General features: G+C 41.7%; 1 protein-coding gene across 1 annotated transcript in view; it reads right to left on the bottom strand.

Moving 5' to 3' along the window:
• LOC308223884 (uncharacterized protein C1orf21) overlaps positions 1–18984 on the bottom strand; it is a gene marked incomplete at both ends in the record, with an annotated part of 74797 nt that extends 55813 nt beyond the window's left edge. The window contains one exon of the mRNA XM_080623386.1: positions 18891–18984. Within this exon, the coding sequence (XP_080479512.1) occupies positions 18891–18984 (94 nt within the window). The remainder of the gene's footprint in view (positions 1–18890) is intronic.
• Positions 18985–20068: the final 1084 nt, after the last annotated feature.

Below are 20068 nucleotides of genomic sequence, written 5' to 3'. Positions count from 1 at the left end.
AAGTTATCTTACCTTAATCCAATCTAAAATAGAGCCACTACTGGAAGACAGTGGACACTACCAGATATTAAACAGAGAACAGGTGCACAAACACCAATTTTGCTAACAAAATACAAATCATCTGAAAGAAAAGCTGTTTAAGAAACTGAATGTACCATGCAGATCACAGCACATCTGGAAAGACCACCCTCAAGTATTTTTTTTTCTTCCTACACAATCCCAACATGTGCCCAAAGAATGCTAACTACTGCTTCTGCACAAGATAGCTGTTACTGCTAGGGTTGTTTTTCTGGAGGAAAAAAGCAGGCTGAGACATTCAGTATAACAAAAACCAGACCCTACATGGAAGACTTCTGCAGTATTGGAAGGACACTTGCTCTGAAGCTAGGCAAGGTAAGGGTAGCTCTTTTCTAAGCTACCAAGCAGTTCCTACTACGGCCCCATGTCACATCTAGTAGTTTATAAAACATAAACTCCAAGGGTGATGCCTACTTGGAAAAGTTTAGCAAATTCCCTTCTACTTTATCAGACTACTACCCCTTCCCAGGCCCAAATGACGACAGATTTCAACAGTGTTCCCCTGAGGCCAACAGGTTTGACAGCAGTGCAGCTCCATTAACGTTAATGGACATCATCTTGATCTTTGCTGCTGTAGAAGCACAGAAACTCATATTGCCATACTAACCCATTCTTCATTAATGCTGTCAGAAGCCTGCAGTGCTGCAAACCACTTGCAGCTCTCAATCCTTTGGCTACTTCTGTCCTCTCCCAGGAAAGGCACAGCCTGATTCTGCCTATGGGAAAAGGTGCTGTCTCCTTGTTTTTATAGGTTTAATTTTTGGATTTTGCACATGACTTGCAGAGACAACAGTATACGCAGATGTGCAGCTAAATCAAGGTCACCACTACTTGTTTCCTTCTACAACTTGTTTTCTTCTTTGCCAAAAAGCTCAAAAGACTACTCTGCATTTAGACTGTCACATAGCTTATGGACTGTGAAAACTGTAGTTGTACATATAATTTTCTATCATATTATGCATAAAGGATCATGTTAACTAGCCTTGCACCAGAAGCACAGGCCCACTACAGTGTATCTGCTAGGTCTACCTCAGTGGTAGGTAGGTCAGAGGAGCACTTTGGCAGGGGAAAAATATGTAAGTATACACACATGTAGGTGTGCAACCAACACCGTTGTTTTGTGGGAAGTAATTTTTCTGTAAACATTTCAGCTTCATGTGCAATGTGTCTAATAACACCAGCTGGAAAAAAAAGTGACAACTAAGCATGGTTTGCACAATCGGCTTCCCTGCACACAGGTCATCCTTCCATGGTCTAGAGATCAAGGTGGTACGGCAGGGTACAACCTAAAGCTTTTCCTGTTCTAGCTGAGACTTCCTTCACGTTCCTCAGGGTTAAATCTCTTTATGTGAAGAGAAGCTTGGAAAGATTCACAAACAAGTGGAAGCTACGGAATACCCAAACCCACTTGAAAAACAGTTCCTGAGGACAAGGAGGCTCATGGGTTTGTGTGTGTGTTGTAGGGGAAGGAGCAGAAATATTTCAAAGACCTGGACCCCATGAAGGAAGATGACACTCTGCTGCTGCTCTGCTCCATCACAGATCCCTGACAAGGCCAGGACCCTCCAGCCAGTTCCACCAATGAATGCCTCTGGTGGGATACATGCCACCAGTGGCTGGTTCAAGCATAGGAAAGTGTACTACAATCTCAGAGGCCATTTCATTACCTCAGAAAAAGACTTAAATATACAACCTCAAGATCCTAAACTAAACATGCAATTTCTGCTATGCTTGTACCATCTTCAATAATACAACCTCCAGATCTTTTAGACACCCATTCATATTTAAGATCTGAGGAAACCCCTTACATAAGTTGGTACTCAAAAAAAGCCACAAGATTGTATAATTAAAGACTTATGTACTAGTCTGTAATTAAGAAGCCAAAAAAATAGTGCTGGTGGTGTACACTCATAACTATCTTTCCACTATACAGATTTTTGCTTGCTATAACTATGTAACTCACATATATATACATACACACACATGCACTTTTTTTCACCTTTTTTTTTTTTTCTTTCATTTAATTAAAACATAACTTTGAGTCAGATACAGGTTGTTCAAAGAAAACCATTTGTCAAGTGGAGGAGACTACAGCCATGGTGCTTGGCAGGAAGGATACTCAGTAAATGCAATTATCTAGCCCACTAAAAAGATCAAATTGAGAAATGAAAGCAAGAGAGAAAAAAAGAAGCAGCAGAGAGATTAATTAAAGGAACAGACAGGAGGAAAACAAAGGGTCTGTGCCTTGAAAATAGTGCTGTTCATATGAAGCCATGAGGCAGGTTTTTGGATCAAGGTTGCACCACCCTGCCTCAGCATCCCCATCCATGACAGGGGAGCAGCACAGGGCTGGCCCCACACAGCACTCCCTGTATCTTGAAGTTCAGCATTTCCAATCACTTCCTACATTTAAATACAACGAACTTATTTTTAAACAAAATCGTGTGACCCTGCCCTGAATAAAACTCTTTTTCACGCTCAGAAACTGTAAGAGCAAAGCTTGAAGGACTGGCTTCACTGCCATAAACCTCTTTGTTGTGGAAGGGAGAGACATGAGAAGAGGAATAGCTGCGGAGCAAACCTGCAAATATACCATAAACTACAACACAAGAAGAACTTAAACTTCTCCTGCAATCCAATTAGGTGGCAAAAACCTATAAAGCTTGTAAGCAGTGATAGTAAGACTTTCTCAGATGTGTAGGAGAGGTGGGTGACATCCTCTTGCCTCTCCACGCCACATTCTGGAAACTATCTTGATACAAATCTGAAAGTTGTCACCTCAGCCAGTATAGACAGCACAGTGAAGCCAGGTCAAACAGGTTACTTCAACTCTACTTTACTGTTCTGTTTTTAAATTCTCACTTAGAAAGGAAAAAAAAAAACCCCACCAAACACTGAATATTTCATTCTTTTCAGTTTTTCAACATCATTAATGAAACTCCAGGTCTCTGCTGACTCTCCCTCAGCCAGCATCCATCTACCTTCTCCACTGCAAAATATTTATCATTTTAGCACAGAACCTGTCAGGGTCATCAGAGTCCAGAAAAAATACTTAATTGACAATTACTCTGAGCATCCTTTGAACAACAATGGAGGTCCTGCTCCTTACAGCCCCATTAATATATCAACCGATTGCTTCAGATACCAAAAACCTCTTGGGGTGTGTGTGGGGGGAAGACATTAACACTCCACACCCCCAAAATTCCATATACACTATTGCAAATACATGACAAGGTGTCTTTGGTTTCCTTATTGACAAAACAGCTGATTCTTCTTTACTTAACAAGTTATGCCATTCTCAGTCAGCCAACCATTAAATGAGATTGTTACCCTGAAATGTATGACTTGAAATGGATTTTAACATCCTTTCTGGCATAGTAGCCTTCTTCTATTAACATCAGTCTACCAAATTCTCAGTGCTCATGCACCTCAAAGAGTATTTGTAAATCAACACCTCTTTCATTTTTACTAATTGCATTATGAAAGGGACAAAATCATAATCCAGGACCAGTAACGTACTGAAGATTCATGATGAGCGCAAATGTCTTCTCATTTGTTAGTATTCTGTAAATCAAAAGGGAAGTGGGGGACTAATGAAAACTTCATTAATAAAATATAGCACAAATTTCCAGTGCAAAAGACACAAAAGTTAATTACACTACTGTCGTGGTTTAAGCCCAGGCCATAAATCAGAACCACGCAGTCCACATCCCCCCCCCCCTCTTTTCTTCCCTCCGCTCCTGGAGGGATGGGGAGGAGAATCGAAAGAATGCAGCTCCCATGGGTTGAGATAAGAACAGTTTAATAACTAAGGTATAACACAAATCACTACTGCTACCACTAATAGTAATAATGATAAAGGAAATAACAAGCAAGAGAATACAACCGCTCACCAACCGGTACCTCACCCCCACCCTGCCACGATCCAGCCCCTTCCGCGAACTCTCCGTTCTACATCGTGGGCATGACGTGCTGTGGTATGGAATACCTCTTTGGCTAGTTTGGGTCAGGCGTCCTGTCCCTGCTTCCTCCCGGCCCCTCCTCCTCCCTGGCAGAGCATGAGACTCACAAAGTCCTTGGTCAGTCTAAACATCAGTGTTATCAGCTTTGTTTCCAGGCCAAAAGTCAAAAACACAGTGCTGCAACAGCTACTAAGAAGGAGAAAAACTGACTGCTACTGCTGAACCCAGGACAGTATCCACCCCTTATTCCATACCATTCACGTCATGCTCAGATCCCACATTTTCCATATACCCTCACTCTCATTTCAGTGCACTGTTATCTTAGTGCACGGACCAATTCCTATAAAGCTACTGAGTCCATTCGGTTCATGATGTTGGGCTCCATCTCTTGTAACAGTCTTTCAGGGCAGGAGAAGCTGTGTGCAGTGTTGGATCGTTGTCTGCTGATGCTGATCATTCCTTTACTGTAGAACTCATCTGGTTCTATCAAAGTTCATTCTCTGTTGGGATGATGCTCAGAGGGAAGTCAGGGCCAGTCACTGGTGCCCTGCAGACTTCTAGTTGATGGGCTATAGCAGGCAACAGCGTACAATTGAGTTCATTGTCTGTTTTCCCCTAAAATCAAATCCCCTTGAGGTACGCATCGGACTTCCCCATCTTCCTGCATTACCCACCAAGTATATCCAGGTCCCTGAGCAAAAGCAATCCCACGAGTGGGTTTGCCTTTACCTGAAGCAGGAATAACCCAGACTGTCTTCCCCAGCAAATTCTTCATGTGCACCACAGGAACTTTGTCCCCCTCTACAATATGTAAAAGTTCTGACTGGGCTGGGCCAGCCCTGTTGGCAGATCCTCTGGTGTTGACCAACCAGGTGGCCTTTGGTAAGTGTGTATCCCAATGCTTGAAAGTTCCCCCACCCATTGCTCTCAGTGTAGTTTTTAACAGCCCATTGTACCGTTCGATTTTCCCAGAGGCTGGTGCATGGTAGGGGATGTGATATACCCACTCAATGCCATGCTCTTTGGCCCAAGTGTCTATAAGGTTATTCCGGAAATGAGTCCCATTGTCTGATTCAATTCTTTCTGGGGTGCCATGTCGCCACAAAATCTGGTTCTCAAGGCCCAGGATAGTGTCATGGGGCACAGCGTATGTTTCCAGCCATCCGGTGGTTGCTTCCACCATGGTAAGCACATGGCGCTTGCCTTGGCGGGTTGGTGGGAGTGTGATATAATCAATCTGCCAGGCCTCCCCATATTTATACTTCAGCCATCGTCCTCCATACCAAAGAGGCTTTAACCGTTTGGCTTGTTTAATTGCAGCACATGTTTCACACTCATGAATAACCTGGGCAATAGTGTCCATTGTTAAGTCCACCCCTCGATCACGGGCCCATCTGTATGTTGCAACTCTGCCCTGATGGCCTGAAGTGTCATGGGCCCACCGAGCCAAAAATAATTCACCTTTATGTTGCCAATCTAAGTCCATCTGAGCCACTTCAATCTTAGCAGCTTTATCCACTTGTTGGTTGTTCTGGTGTTCCTCAGTGGCCCGACTCTTGGGTACATGGGCGTCTACATGGCGTACCTTCACCATCAGGTTCTGCACCCGGGCAGCGATATCTTGCCACAGTGCAGCAGCCCAGATGGGTTTACCTCTGCGTTGCCAGTTGCTCTGCTTCCATTGCTGCAACCACCCCCACAGGGCATTTGCCACCGTCCATGAGTCAGTATAGAGATAAAGTACTGGCCACTTTTCTCGCTCAGCAATGTCCAGGGCCAGCTGGATGGCTTTCACCTCGGCAAACTGACTCGATTCACCCTCTCCTTCAGCAGTTTCTGCAACTTGTTGTCGGGGACTCCATACAGCTGCCTTCCATCTCCAACGCTTCCAAAGCACTGGAGGGGCCCAGTGGATTAGATACTCGCCCATACTGTCCCACACACCATGACACTCATGACTGTCCAGCCTTGGGGAAAACCTCTCGGTCCCCCTGTATTGTCTAAACCCAGACAAGACCCAAACCTGACTCTGCTTAACTCTTGGGATCAGACAAAATGGTTGTGGGTAAAACACACTCTGTGTGTGTGCCAACATGGTGATCCCCATCACAATCAGCAGGCAGGTTCCAAGGGTACCCAAAGGCCATTCAAAACCTTCAAAACTCTCAAATGATGCTGCTATGCTTGAAGGCTCTCTCACCACCAGCTTCGCTTTTTCTGAGTCCAGATCTTCCTCCTCTGCCTTGATGGAAAGTGCTGCGGGGTCTCCTGCATCCTCCTGGGGCTCAGGCTCACAGGGCTCAGCAGACGGCTGCTGGGGGATGCTCTCAGCCGCCGCGGGGCTGGGCTTGGCTGTGGGGCTCGGCTCCGCCGCCGCCTCCTCCCGCTGCTCGGCAGCCGCCTCCTTCCCGGCCTCCGGCCCCGCTCCCGCCGCCGCTTGGTCCCCGGGGCCCCTCTCCCGGGCCGCTCCGGCCGCCGCCGGCTCCCGGGGCCGCTCCCCCTTGGCTCCCCGCAGCCTCACAAAGACGGAGGCGAGGACGAGGGCCAGGACAGTGAAGAGCAGCGGGACGGCCAGGTACAAGTCCACGGCCACGTCCATCCCGCCCTGCTGCCGGAGCCCGCCCGCATTACAAGCCATTACCATAAAATACAATGAAACAAGAACCTTAGCCCAAGGTCCACACTTGATAAACACTAACACAGCAAATACCGGCTCTAAGTAAGCTACAGCATCATGAAACTGTGACATCAAGAGAAACAACTTTGAGAGCCAATAAATCAGCATTGTGCCTCGTCAGATCTGTTGTTATCTCAACCCTTCGAGCCCCACGTTGGGCGCCAAAAAGAACTGTCGTGGTTTAAGCCCAGGCCGTAAATCAGAACCACGAAGTCCACATCCCCCCCCCACCTTTCTTCCCTCCGCTCCTGGAGGGATGGGGAGGAGAATCGAAAGAATGCAGCTCCCACGGGTTGAGATAAGAACAGTTTAATAACTAAGGTATAACACAAATCACTACTGCTGCCACTAATAGTAATAATGATAAAGGAAATAACAAGCAAGAGAATACAACCGCTCACCAACCGGTACCTCACCCCCACCCTGCCATGATCCAGCCCCTTCCGCGAACTCTCCGTTCTACATCGTGGGCATGACGTGCTGTGGTATGGAATACCTCTTTGGCTAGTTTGGGTCAGGTGTCCTGTCCCTGCTTCCTCCCGGCCCCTCCTCCTCCCTGGCAGAGCATGAGACTCACAAAGTCCTTGGTCAGGATAAACATCGGTGTTATCAGCTTTGTTTCCAGGCCAAAAGTCAAAAACACAGTGCTGCAACAGCTACTAAGAAGGAGAAAAACTGACTGCTACTGCTGAACCCAGGACAACTACCTACAGGACATCCAAAGAGATTTCTATTTTACTGGTTACAATATTCAGAGTTAATTTGTTACCTCTGAAGGATGCTTACTTCCCTCAGTAGCATCCATGTTGCAAAAGCTTTATCTAAAGCAACACCTACCACCCACACAGCGCTGACAGAGGGAGGCCTATAGTTCAGTCAATCAATGGTAACAATGGGAACACCCTAAGAAATTCCCCAAAACAGAGCAAAGTCAGGCAGCAAGACACTGCCTGGCTCACAGCCCTGTTCAGTCATAGTAAATGTCTGGTTTAACAGCTCCATCCCCCCGTATACGCTAAGCTACAAATAAACTGCCAGTTCTCTGTAGCATATAGTCACTGCCCTTCCACATTGTTAACAGTACAAGACAATCTCCTTCCTTGTCCCTACTGTCATCACAAACATAACCTGCTTATGAGACTAGAAGTACTCATCCACATTCATTGCCTGCTGTCTTGCAACCACATTAAAGCCACTCTGTGCAAATAACACATAAACACAAACATTTTAGATATGCTAGGAGTGTAAAGGTGACTGGGTGGAAAAGAAAAGAAAAAGAAATTTCAAAGAGCTAGTGATTCTCCATACCTCCTCCCCTTCCCTCTGCGCAACGCTGTTTAAAAGAAGCAATATATATCAGTGTGTGAGAAAAGGCGGTTTTTAGTATCAGATAAAAAAATAAAAAATAAAATAATAAATGTGTGCTCAGAGGACATATATCAGACAAATACTTTCAGCCTAAAAATATCTCAAGATGCACCCAGTTCCTAGTTAAAAATTCGATATACCACTTCATGATTTGATGGGATAAAATGCATATAATTTTAATAAAACCAGCATTACTTCAATTAAGGAGACTTCCTGAAAAAAAAAAAAAGAAGAAAAAAAAACACAACAGAAAACCAAACAAAAACACCCCACACAAACCACACACTCCTATTTTTAACTCTTTGAATAGAACAAAGAGAAAATTCCTGAAACCATAAATCCTGAAACAAAGAAAATCTCATGCTACTTCCCAGTAAGGCACAACATTAAGCGCTCTGTACCTCTGTTGCCTGAACAGCTTCTTGAAGCGCTCCCATTACAAAAGAAATACATAATTTAAGATCACCCTAAACCTGATCCTTTTTGCCAGAGCCCCTCCTCATTGAGATAAGAAAAAAAGGCACATGGTGAGGCATGATTACACCCACTCAGCAGAAGCCAGGCTTTGTTTTTTATAAGTCCATGAGGCAGCAATATTAAGATAGAGAGAGCACAGTCAGTCCTGGACCTCAGACCAGGGACAACGTAAGACCACTTAGTTATAGGATTTATTTAAAATACCCATGATGGCACAGTGTTTTGGAGAAATACCTAATGGAAAAACACCTTATATGTTAGCAAATGAATGTTTGGCTGTAGTCCAAGCACACAAGACAACAAAGCATTTCTGCAGCTTTTTAGAAATCAAAGTTTCATAGCAACTAACCTGTAAAGGTACCTCTGGCTGTGTATGGGAGGGTACACAGACACTTACTGGTCAGGTTCTCTCTTCTTGTATTTATTAGATATTTTTCTTGTATTTAATAGATATTTCTACCAGTATATATTCCTACTATAAAATTACAGCCTTGTGTTGCTGAAATGAATATGCATCCATGCAGCATTACAAGGCTTACCCGGGGAACCAGAGAATTATCCTCCAGACTGAGGTTTTCCTGGCCAAATTTCAGTCTCTGCGTTTAATTTTTTAACTTTGTAGTCAAGTAATATAACATTTAGAAAATGACAAAAGGAACACAGCAGTAATTGAAAGTACGTGGCATTTTTACCATGATTCTTCCTTGCCTGTACCTACAGGTAGGCAATGAATCCAAAGGATTCTGTCTTCAAAAGATTAAGTAAAAAAAAAAAACAAACCACCAAAACAAAACCAAAACACCAAAAAACAAACTTGTCTTAAAAATAAGTGGATTTCCTTCAGCACAAAGGCTGCCGGAAAACACATCCTGGCTTCTTTCTAGCAAACACCAAAGACGGATGTATGCTCCTATTTATAGTACACTAATGCAATTGTGAATGCATACCCCATGCACCTTATTTGTATTCCACTTTGACTATATTCTTCATCGAGCTAAACAGATTGTGGGAAGGGTCATTCCCCAGAATAAAACTATATTAACCCCGTCCACATATCAACTGCTTGCAGGGTCTCAGGCTGCCCTCAGAGTCCTGCCTCCCCTGATACATCTCTGACACAAACAGGCAAATTGCAAAAGCTGAAATTAAGAAGCAGGGAAGTTACAACATGCCTGCGATTAATTTCTCCCCCCCCAACTCGGGATAACAACGGCTTCTCCACCTTGGTTCACTTTCTATCTTTATGTTATAAATCCCCACTAAAGGTGCTGAGTCTGACTGCATCCATATCGTAACAAACCCAGCAGACACCAGTCTGGAAACCCAGGCGTCAATGTAAAGTGGATAACAAACAGTGGCTATACTAGAGAAGGTCTATATAAATACAGTGCACTTACACTAAGTAGAATGACTTTGCAGAATAATTCCTTCATCTAATACCATGACAAGGGGTTGTAAACATTGCAAGAAGATTAACCACCAGGAGAAGATAACTGTAGTGTCTGAAGCCTATCTAGCTAATTTATAGACACATGCTCTGCTTTAAGTCCAAGCAGGAAAACATCAGCAACATTTATATGGCAAAGATCTACTATCTATTTGGGAAAGTAACCCCATTTAGGGTCTTTTTTTTGAGGGAAAGAACTGAAATAATAGAAGATAGAACTCCAAATGTACACTGAGGACCATCTTCAACCACTGTTGCTCTACTGCCCTGGAACAATTTACAACTAAGTAATTTGCCAACACCCAGGTATTTAAAGAGCTACTCTACCATCAGTTCTGACCTAGTTTTCTTCACTGCTGAATCAGCAAAACTAGATGCTGAAAAACAATCTTGTTGAAAATGGCAAGATATCTTCTTGGAGTCTAGATGAACCTTTCAGTTCATCTGGATGTCATTCCTAAGGACCACCAGATCAGCATTTTGCCACTTTCAAGTAAAAATAAGAGGGGAAGGTAGGAGAAGGGAGAGCTCGTTCAATCACAAGCATTACATAAAACTCACAATTAACAAATAGATGCTGTCAGGGCCCTGAGTGCACTAAGAGGCCATGGCCAACCTCAAGAAAATTGCCTGCATTTTCTGCCCATGAATTTAGGAGCATGTCTCCATGAAGCTTGGGCCTTCAGTCCTTGCCAGACCAGATCAGCCTGTCTCTAGTACTGCCTCAGGTCCCATCTCCTAGAAGGACCACAACCCCATGTTGTAGGTATCTTATCTCCTAACAAAGCCCTCAGGAAAACTCTAGCTTGTCCCTAGCCCTGTCTTCAGCCTCCTGCTGCTCCTCACTGCTCACCTGGACCTGGTTCACTGCTGTGCCTGGTATTGCTGACAAACCCTACCACTGGCAACTAACTCTGGCACACCACCCTCAGCTTCAAGCTTTTCCTCCCTCATAGGGCAACCCTGCTACTGCTCCAAGAGAGATGTTACACCTGTTACGCGTTCTACAGACAACTCTTTTTATTCTTTGTATATATCTATATATATTTACTTGCTGGAGGGGGATGAAGAGCTTGTTTTGCTATTACTCTCCAAGAAAACCCACAGTCCAGAACAGCTTCTTCCTTATACTGCAAAAGCAGTACCTTTTCCAAGAGAGCTATAATGATGAGCCTCTTCTGTTCACAAAGAAGTGAAAATACAGAGTTTTACTTCATGTGGAAACCACTTCCTTTGCATACACTGATCATGAATACATGACTAGACAAAACCTGAAGGTGGGGTTTTATTTTTTTTCAAAACCTATTGCTTCCTTATGGGAATAAAATAGTAAATTATTGACTTACCAAGGGTGTTCTCAGAGTTACACAAATTCATCATAAACCTAGATAACAAATAGAATTTTATTACCTTTCCCACATGAACATAACACCAAAGTGGTTTTTGGTGCTATTGTCTCTCACTTCCTGAAACACTTTAAGGAGTGACCCCTCGTTTACTTAGATACGAAGCAGGCTATCACCAAACTGTATTGGAAAAGAGTAGATAAAAACCAAGATGTTGTTAAACTAACAAAGAAGAAAAAGTAAATTAAAAAAGTGAGGAAAACCACAGTCCAGTATAATTCTGGAAGATGCTTTTGCACTTCAGCCCTATACTGCAATGCACTCATCTGCTTTTATCTTTCAATCATCAAAGCAAGATCTACTTTATAACGTGAGTTGCTGAAATAATGACCAACATGAAAGCTACCCTTTCAGAAGCTCAGCCAGTAGCTGAATTTAAGCAATGAAAATCTCTTCTGAAGGTTTTCAGAGGGTGGGTGCCTACGTGCCACTTATTTCCATGAATTAAGCACTGCATGGAACGAGTGCATGTGGTTGTACGAAAAGTATCTGCTCATGTCTGAAAATGTCTTTTAAAAGGTTATTGTCCCAAAATAGCCAGTATGGTACTATGACACTGCATGGTGCTGGTCCCCTTAATGCATAATCACTACTGTCCCTAAAATGAATAAGCTCTGGCATTGCAGAAGCATGTCAGGACAGCCAAATGAACTGAAGCAATTACCACCTGAGTGTTAACCAGCTGACCAACACAGTCAATAAAATAAATGCTGCCAGGCAAAGTGAGTTGTGTGTTTGTGTGATGCCTGGTGCAGCAGGACTTTCAGATCACAGCATGTATCCATGGTCAGTATGACAGAAGTTGCATTCCTTAAGCTATGGCTTTCCAGATAGTTTCAGTTCAGTGAGGATGGCCATGCTATTTTTCAGAAAAAAGAATTTCTCCTTCTCAATTTTAGCATTTTTTCTGACAGCTGAGGGAAAGGGAGAGATAACAGGAAGGCGTTATTCACTGTAAACACTTCTAATATATTTTCCTCACTTCAAATTTTATCTAAAAACTTCCCAACCTCAGAACTTCAAATGGCCAGAAGATGACCCACAGAATTTTGTGGACAGGAACTAGTTCTCTCATATTAACTACAGAGATCTGAAGAGTCTTGCCAGGCCCACAGATATTTTGAAGTGACCTGAGCAACAACAAGAGACTGAAATTTTGAATAAGATTTTACTTCTAGGCCTGCCTATTAAGGGAGTCTTCAAAACAAACTAATCTCTACAAAGATTTGGGCACAATATTTTTGGAGATCACAACGCAAATTTAGGAATGGTAAGTCATAGTCTGAAATTCCCCTTGCTCTTCTCTTCCTGTGTATAGTGAGCATGTTTTAAAAGTTTCAGTTACTTTAGCATCTTTCGGCACTTACTTCAAATGCACATGGCATATATAACATATGACAGAGCTCTGCTGTCTTGGGCAATGGACTGACATACCCACATGGATGAGGCATGGCAAACACAAGGCAGGAAATAAATTGACTGTCACAAGGCAGGATTAGCAGAAGTGAGACAAAACCATAAAACATTTAGGAAGAAAGAAAACACCAATATGACGTAAAATCCTAACAAGCTGAAAAAAGATTCTGGGTTTTAAATGATGGTATTGGTGAACAAGAAACCAAGTAAAGCTACTTTCTGCCAGTTCAGTTATGGGTGCTACATAGCGGTGTGTTTGTTTTGGGTAGCCAAGCTGAACAGTTCAATCTGGTGAGAGAAAGGAGCCCTTCTGGTAAGATTGGTTGCTGCTTTCCCAACACATCAGACTGACTGTCATCATACATGATGGGTAAAAACTTGCCATAGTTAAATACTCCCAACTTTCCTGCTTGGATTTTGAACTATGACATTTTCAAAATATTTGGGAAAAAGAATCAACACAGGAGAAAATTGTTGGAAAAAAACAAGTGAGGAAGAGCAGAGCAGAGCAAACAGCATGCAGATCTGCAAGTGATCTGACATCAGGTCCCTCACACATCATCTCCATGCTCTTCATCTCTAGAACAAGGGTGGCTTTGTAAGACAAACCAGGGAAGTTGTGAAGAAGACTATACCACAGCTTTTGAAGCTGTCAGATACCATGTGCATCAACCAGTTTTTCAATCTCATTATGATACCTCAATGCTAAAGATTTAATTTTCTAGCATTCTCCCAGCTGCTCTGAGATAAACTGGTTTATAAACTATTGTGCTTTGCATTCAGCTTTATTTAGACTGGTTTAGAAACTTGAGCTGCTATTATTAATGGAAATCCTATTTGGCAATTGCAGCACAGATATTCACAGTTTACCAGAAGATTCTTATCTGGCCATGTTTACTTTTACTTTTGCAAAGCACCCAAGAGCTTCATATAAACATCTGAATTAGCCTCTCAGATTAATAAACAGCTTCTAAAATTGGTTTTTTTTTCCCCCCACAGCAAATCACATTACCAGTTGTTTTCTTACACAAAAAATTATGCCTATAACATCCTCCACAAATGAATGTCCCATGATTTTTTAAAAAGAAACAAATAAAATTAATCTACAAGAGATGTTACATTATTAAAACATATGCTGAAATCAACAACGCTCAAGGGTCTATCATGGCATTTTGTTCTTCATTGGTATTTACACTATTATAGTTCTTATGTATTGCCCTGGAAATCACCTTTGAAGTGGAATGATGAATAAATGAAGATGCATTATCACTATCCTTATTAGAGGGATTTTAAAGTCATTAGAGACCAACAAGACATAATAATCATATTATATTCAATCTTCTCTAGAACATCTCCTTTGACAGGCCTGCTAACTCAATTTTTTAAATATATATTATAGCAAAATGCAACGTACCTTCTACAGTTTCCATCTTACGGAAATTTTTGTGTTTGGCTTTCAGTTAGCCAGAATTTGTTCATAGAATTCATGAGTTTCATAGTGGGTTTCTTGGTTTTAAACACCAGCGTAAAATTTACAGTGAACCCTGGGTCAATACATCCGTTCAACTGAAAAAAAAAAACCTAACAAACCCAAACCAAAGCAAAACAAAAGAACCCAAACTGCAGCGACTTTTAAAAGTAAAAAAAGTCCTAACACAAGCAATAATCTCTCAAATAGTCAACAGACTCTGCTTCAACCAACCCCACCAAGGAGAGAAGTAAAAGGCGTCTAGAGGCTTTGAGGAAGAGCAGAAGCAGAACTGCACCACTCTGAGCAGCTTAGAAAACAGAACCTCTGGATTCAAATTGGAATCTATACTCAAGCCAAAACTATTGATCAGAAAAAATATCCAAACACTGTATACTTGGAAATTATTTCCTTTTCTTCTAAAGCGGGGTGGATAAACCCTAGGAAAGCTTTGGAAATGTTAAGTGGTCTCCTAGACAGGCTACGTTCTGAGGGCTTGGAGGGAGGACTGCAAAACATGTTTAAAGCTTGTGGCACGCAAGCTGAATGACAACAAAAAGGCAGAGGGCAAAGCTGCAGCTCTGTTGGTGCTTATAACTCCTGCATGGCTTCTTTGCCTGCTTTTCCCCTGAAAGGAATAGGAAAAAGTGCTGAAGGACTATGTTCACAGTAAAGGAAGTCAAAGTTGGCAATTCAATAATGATGCTGTTCTGGCAACTTCTGCAACATGAACACAAAATTGCTGTCCAAGGCACAGAGAGCAACGAGCTGCACAGGTATTACTTAGGTCCTTTCCACTCTTCCTTTGCTCATGAAGTCCAGTACCATAAACTTATTCCAAGCTTAGAGATACAACCACCTTTGCTCAATTCTGAGGCCACCTTCATGTCTTCTTCAGTTTAGACAAGTAATGATTGTTGTATATGTACAGCAGACCTCTTTTCACAGGAAGAATCCATGTTTAACTACAACCAGACACATCTTTTCTCTTCCCCCCAGCGCTCTCATTATAGTTACAACTCTTTCCCATCAGTTACAAGACGGAAATCTATAACCCCAGGCTATAACTAACCCCCTTCTCTGCCTCCGAAACTTCCACCATTACTCAACCTTGATGGCAGAGGTGGCAGAGTGACCCCTATGACTGTAGGGTCTCTATCACTGTGGGCTGGCAGTGGCAGCTGTTAATGTCAAGATGCAAAACAAGAGCAATGGTATCAATGATCATTCCTCAGTAGTTCATTCTTCAGTAGCTCCACTTGCTACTTGTAGAGCTGCATTAGAGCAGTAGAGCAAAGTGGGAAAGCTCTTGAGCACTGAAGACAGAGCTTACAGAAAAATCATGTGAATGACTGTCTTGTTGCCAGCGCACTTATTTGTGGAAAAAGAATGGTATGTGAAAAAGTGAAAGTTTCTCAGCTGTGTGGCTAATGCTTACAACTTCCCACTAAAAAAAAAAGGCCATAAGTGGCTAAAAAACCCCAGCAGCCTAAAGCATAGGTAAGAGCAAATATGGCTAGAACCAAATGGAAGTATTTTCATACCTCTCCTCACTTAAAATTACATATCTAATGCAAAAACAAGATGGAAAGTACAGTCCTTACTGTTAACTCTTTCTGCCTGCAACTTGGCTGGGGATGATGTACAAGGAAGAAAGATGAATACTGATTTCATCTCAGATTTCAGGCAAACAGCAAGGGAGAATATACTGAAAGCCACATCTTTCAGATCACACCTGCTGCCCAGGGAAGGCAGCACCAGCACTGAAGTCTTTTCCTTTAATTCTGTCATTGCTGTTCCAGGTCCTTCAGGATTTTCTCCACTTAGCTCATACTTGCTACTTCTGAACAGGCACCTTACATCAGATAAGTCCTCAGATAAAAACGCTCCAAGTCGCCACCATCTATGAACATCATGATATACACATACCAATATTTTCAGGATGTTATTGACGTTATCACTACATCAGCCACCATCCAACCTCCCTTGTATCTGTTTCTTTTACTTTGCTGCCTCTTTCCCCAAAACTACTTTTCTTACTAACTACCTCTAATTGTCTTTCCATTACCTTCTTGCTCCCCATGAACCCTCCAGTTTTCCTGCTATTCACCTTAGCCTTGCTCCACCTAGCCATTCTGCAGTTAATTTTCAATCTTTACAAGCTACAGAGATACTCTGCTCTTCGCTACTGGCTGGATGAGACACTTCTGTCCCTTCCCAGAAATAAAGAAGGAAACGTTTGGCAGTTCCTGGCACCTGGAACTGAACAGGCAAATGAATGATGGAAGTGATGCAGTGCTTTTCAATTTGTTGACTCTGTGGATCCTCATGTATCTCTGGGAACTTACTCTGCTACAATCTGTCATCCTAGTTGAGATCATCTGTTCAAACCCAGCACAACTATGCTCTCTCCTTGCAGGGAGTTGATGATAACAGCCCTCCAATATTGCCACTGACTTCCTCCTTGATGACTTAAGCAAAAACTGCAGAATGTGTTAGATAGATTGAACTAATTTGGCACTAACAACATGAAAGTTTAAAAAGAAATTAAATGGGCAGAATATATTAAGCTTTCAGACCTAACTCATCTCAAACAAGGAAGAAGGAGGAGCAGGAATAATATTCAGTCTCCTATGAAAGAGCTCTAGGCACTTGTCAAGTGCAGAAGATTGTTAAGAAGGATGATAAATATGACATTAAGGTGCCATTTTTTTGTCTTGGTTTTGTTTGTTCAGTTTGGTTGTTTTTTTAATTTTTTTTAATTATTTATTTATTTATTATTAAAAAGTTGTTTCAGGAACTACGCAAGGCACTACATACATGAAGCACGCAGCTTCCTGCTTCTGGGCATGTAAGCATCCTGTTGATTATTTCTAGGTCCCAAAAGGACAGCAGTAAAGCCAGGTACACTCCAGCTCATAACCCAATTCCTAATCTAGAGGCTGTCCCTCAGCAGCAAGGGAGAAAACGTGGCTTCTGTGCTCATTCTGGTTACCACTCAACAAGTTAAGTCAGACACCAACTCTTTGCTAAAAAAAGATCAGTCATGGAACTGAACCTTCAGCAATGACAAATTGCATATCTAAATATATGCCAGAAAATGGTTAACAGCAGAGAGTATTCCTGATATTGGTAGGTTTCTCTAAAATAGAGAATGAGTAACAGCCCTCAGATGGACCCCAGAATAGCTAAATGATACTGCTGACACCAGTCCAGCCCTACAACGTGGGAGCCTTTTAAAAACCCTTCAGCCTTCTTGATTCTCTGCCTCCAGAAGTTACTTTAAGTTTCCTGTCACTAAAGTTACAATCTTTAGCTTGCAGAATGCAGTTAAACAAAACAAAAACCAATCAAACAAAAAAGCCCTGAGACACACATATTGTCAGAATTTGCTCCTTCACTAAATATCAGCTAAAATATAAACTCAAATTCCTCTGAGAAACTAATAGAGCCTTTTGTTCATGACAGCAGTTAAAGCCGGTTTTAACAGAAGTAACATACTGAACTCACAATTCCAAAACCAGCATCTCTCAGGTTAGTGTAGAAGCACACAAAAGAAAATAACCCATCACTTTGTCCTGAAGTTTGCCGAACAACCACTTTCTCTTCAGATTACATTTGTAGGTATTCTTGCTTTGGGAACTAATGCGAGAGCAAACTAGCCCTCAAATAGGCCGAAAAAGTGAAATTAAAAGGAGATTTTTTTATTTTTTTTTTTGCTGCTCGATGTGTCATTCCCACTACTACAGAAACAACTGCTATAAAAAAAAACACAGAGGAGTTTGGCATACTCAGTAGCAATGCACCTATTTTAAGCATAACAGTACCAAGTTAGTTTATTCACAGCTGACTTAACTTTCAGATAAATATCTGGGCAGATCTAGAAATTCCACTTCAGAACAATCTTCCAGAAAATTCCAAACATTTTAAAAACTGAGTTATGATTTATATCATTAGCTAGAAAACTTTTAGCATATATTAACAGAATCAGGGGTGGGTGGGAATTGAAGCTGACTATGCATTTTACCTGTAACACTTTGTCTTTCCTGATGCACAGGTGTCTGTGACGAGACCTGGATCATAGACCAGTCTTCCCACACAGTGAACAGATGTTTCCCTCTCACATTTAGAGCTTCCCAAGACCAACCAATCCCTCACAGGTTACTTCTAGTTTCATTGTACCTTCAAACCCTGTTTGCTATAGGATTTCAGAACTAATGTTTTATTGCTTTACAGGACAACAGTATTTATTTTTAGGAAATGAGTCAACTAATTGGGTATCTAATTAAAAATATAAATAGACACATATAAATATGAGGGGTTGTGCAACTTGTTGTCTTTGAATTATTCCAGAATTCATGGAGTTAAAGACTGTGCAGTACTGTACATCACTTAGAATGTTAATTTTCTACAAAGGATTTCACCTGTTTCAGGTGTCATGGTACTGTCCCTTGGAGAGTCCAACTGCACTACAACTGAGATTTATTTTAACATGATTTTCCATTATATTTTGTGAAAGGTTAAGGCTCCCAAATATACCTTCCAGAACATTCTTGATATTGGGAGAAAGATGAAATCCTGCAACACTTACCACCAAACACATCTCCGTTCTGATAGTTTTTCCCCTTCTGAGTTTCCTCTTCATTTTGAACAGTAGAAACATGCTTGGCAGAGGCACAGCCCATAGCTTCATTCAGACAGCTCCAACTGGACCGAAACAAATCATGTCTAGAGACACATGCTCATTGTTTTAAAAATAATCCACCTTCCTGCTTGGTTGTCAAGTCACTTTTACCTAAAGAAGGCCAAAAAAAAGAGAGAAAAATGTTGACAAAAGGTGGCTTCTAAATGTGGATCTTCAAGAAGACAAATAATGGGGTTTCTGAAGAGGAGTAGAATACCACATGCTCTCTCCATCATCTTAGGTTGCTAAAACTGTATTTTAATAAATGTCTGACACAGGTAGGTCACGATACAGGTATATCAATCCTGCCTTGGGACAGGAACGCAGGAGTGGAACCCAAAGTCTCTTCCAGCCCTATTTGTTTAATCCGTAGCTTGACAAAAGGCACATGCATACAAATATGTTTCCCACAAACCCAGCTATTCCCACAGAACAGGGGATATTTTTGGAAAGAAGATAAGAAACCATCAATATCCACTCCTCCTGTTCATTTTACCAATCTACTCATCAAGCCAGATTTCTTACAAAGTGTTTTAGTGATTAAGAGCTGCTAATTGCAAGTGTTCAGACAAAATAACCCCCCTAAATCAATTAAAGATCTTATGTTAATAGATGTGAAAGGCGATAGCCAGCTGTACTATATTTTTTTTACATGTTCATTACTCTACTGAATCCATAAAACCTCCACTGCTCAAAAAGGCAACTATTCCCATTATAAGATGGAATAACACTCTCTGAACAATCCAGATGTCACATAAAACAAAAGGAGGGAGAAAAAGCTAATTCATAGCTGCAATATTTTATGTGAAAACAAAACCAAAACAACTCTTTAATTGCTAAGTGGTTCTGCACTCGAATAAAAACAAAAAGTTTGGTGAGATGACCTGGCTCTCTTTTGCACCAGCCAAACCTTTCAGAATAAGAGAAAAGCTAGAGAAAAATGAGAACCAACCCTTTCTGCTGAGTTGTTTAGTTTAGCTATAGCTTAAGATTATACATACAGTTTCTTGACTCATTACTTCTGGGCATTTACTTTAAAAAGATGTGGCTCATTTTACTCCATGCCAACAACAATAATTTTATCT

This window comes from Psittacula echo (assembly GCF_963264785.1).
Source record: "Psittacula echo genome assembly, chromosome: 7".
Classification (NCBI taxonomy): Eukaryota; Metazoa; Chordata; class Aves; order Psittaciformes; family Psittacidae; genus Psittacula; species Psittacula echo.
This window is presented reverse-complemented; position numbering and strand designations above follow the sequence as displayed.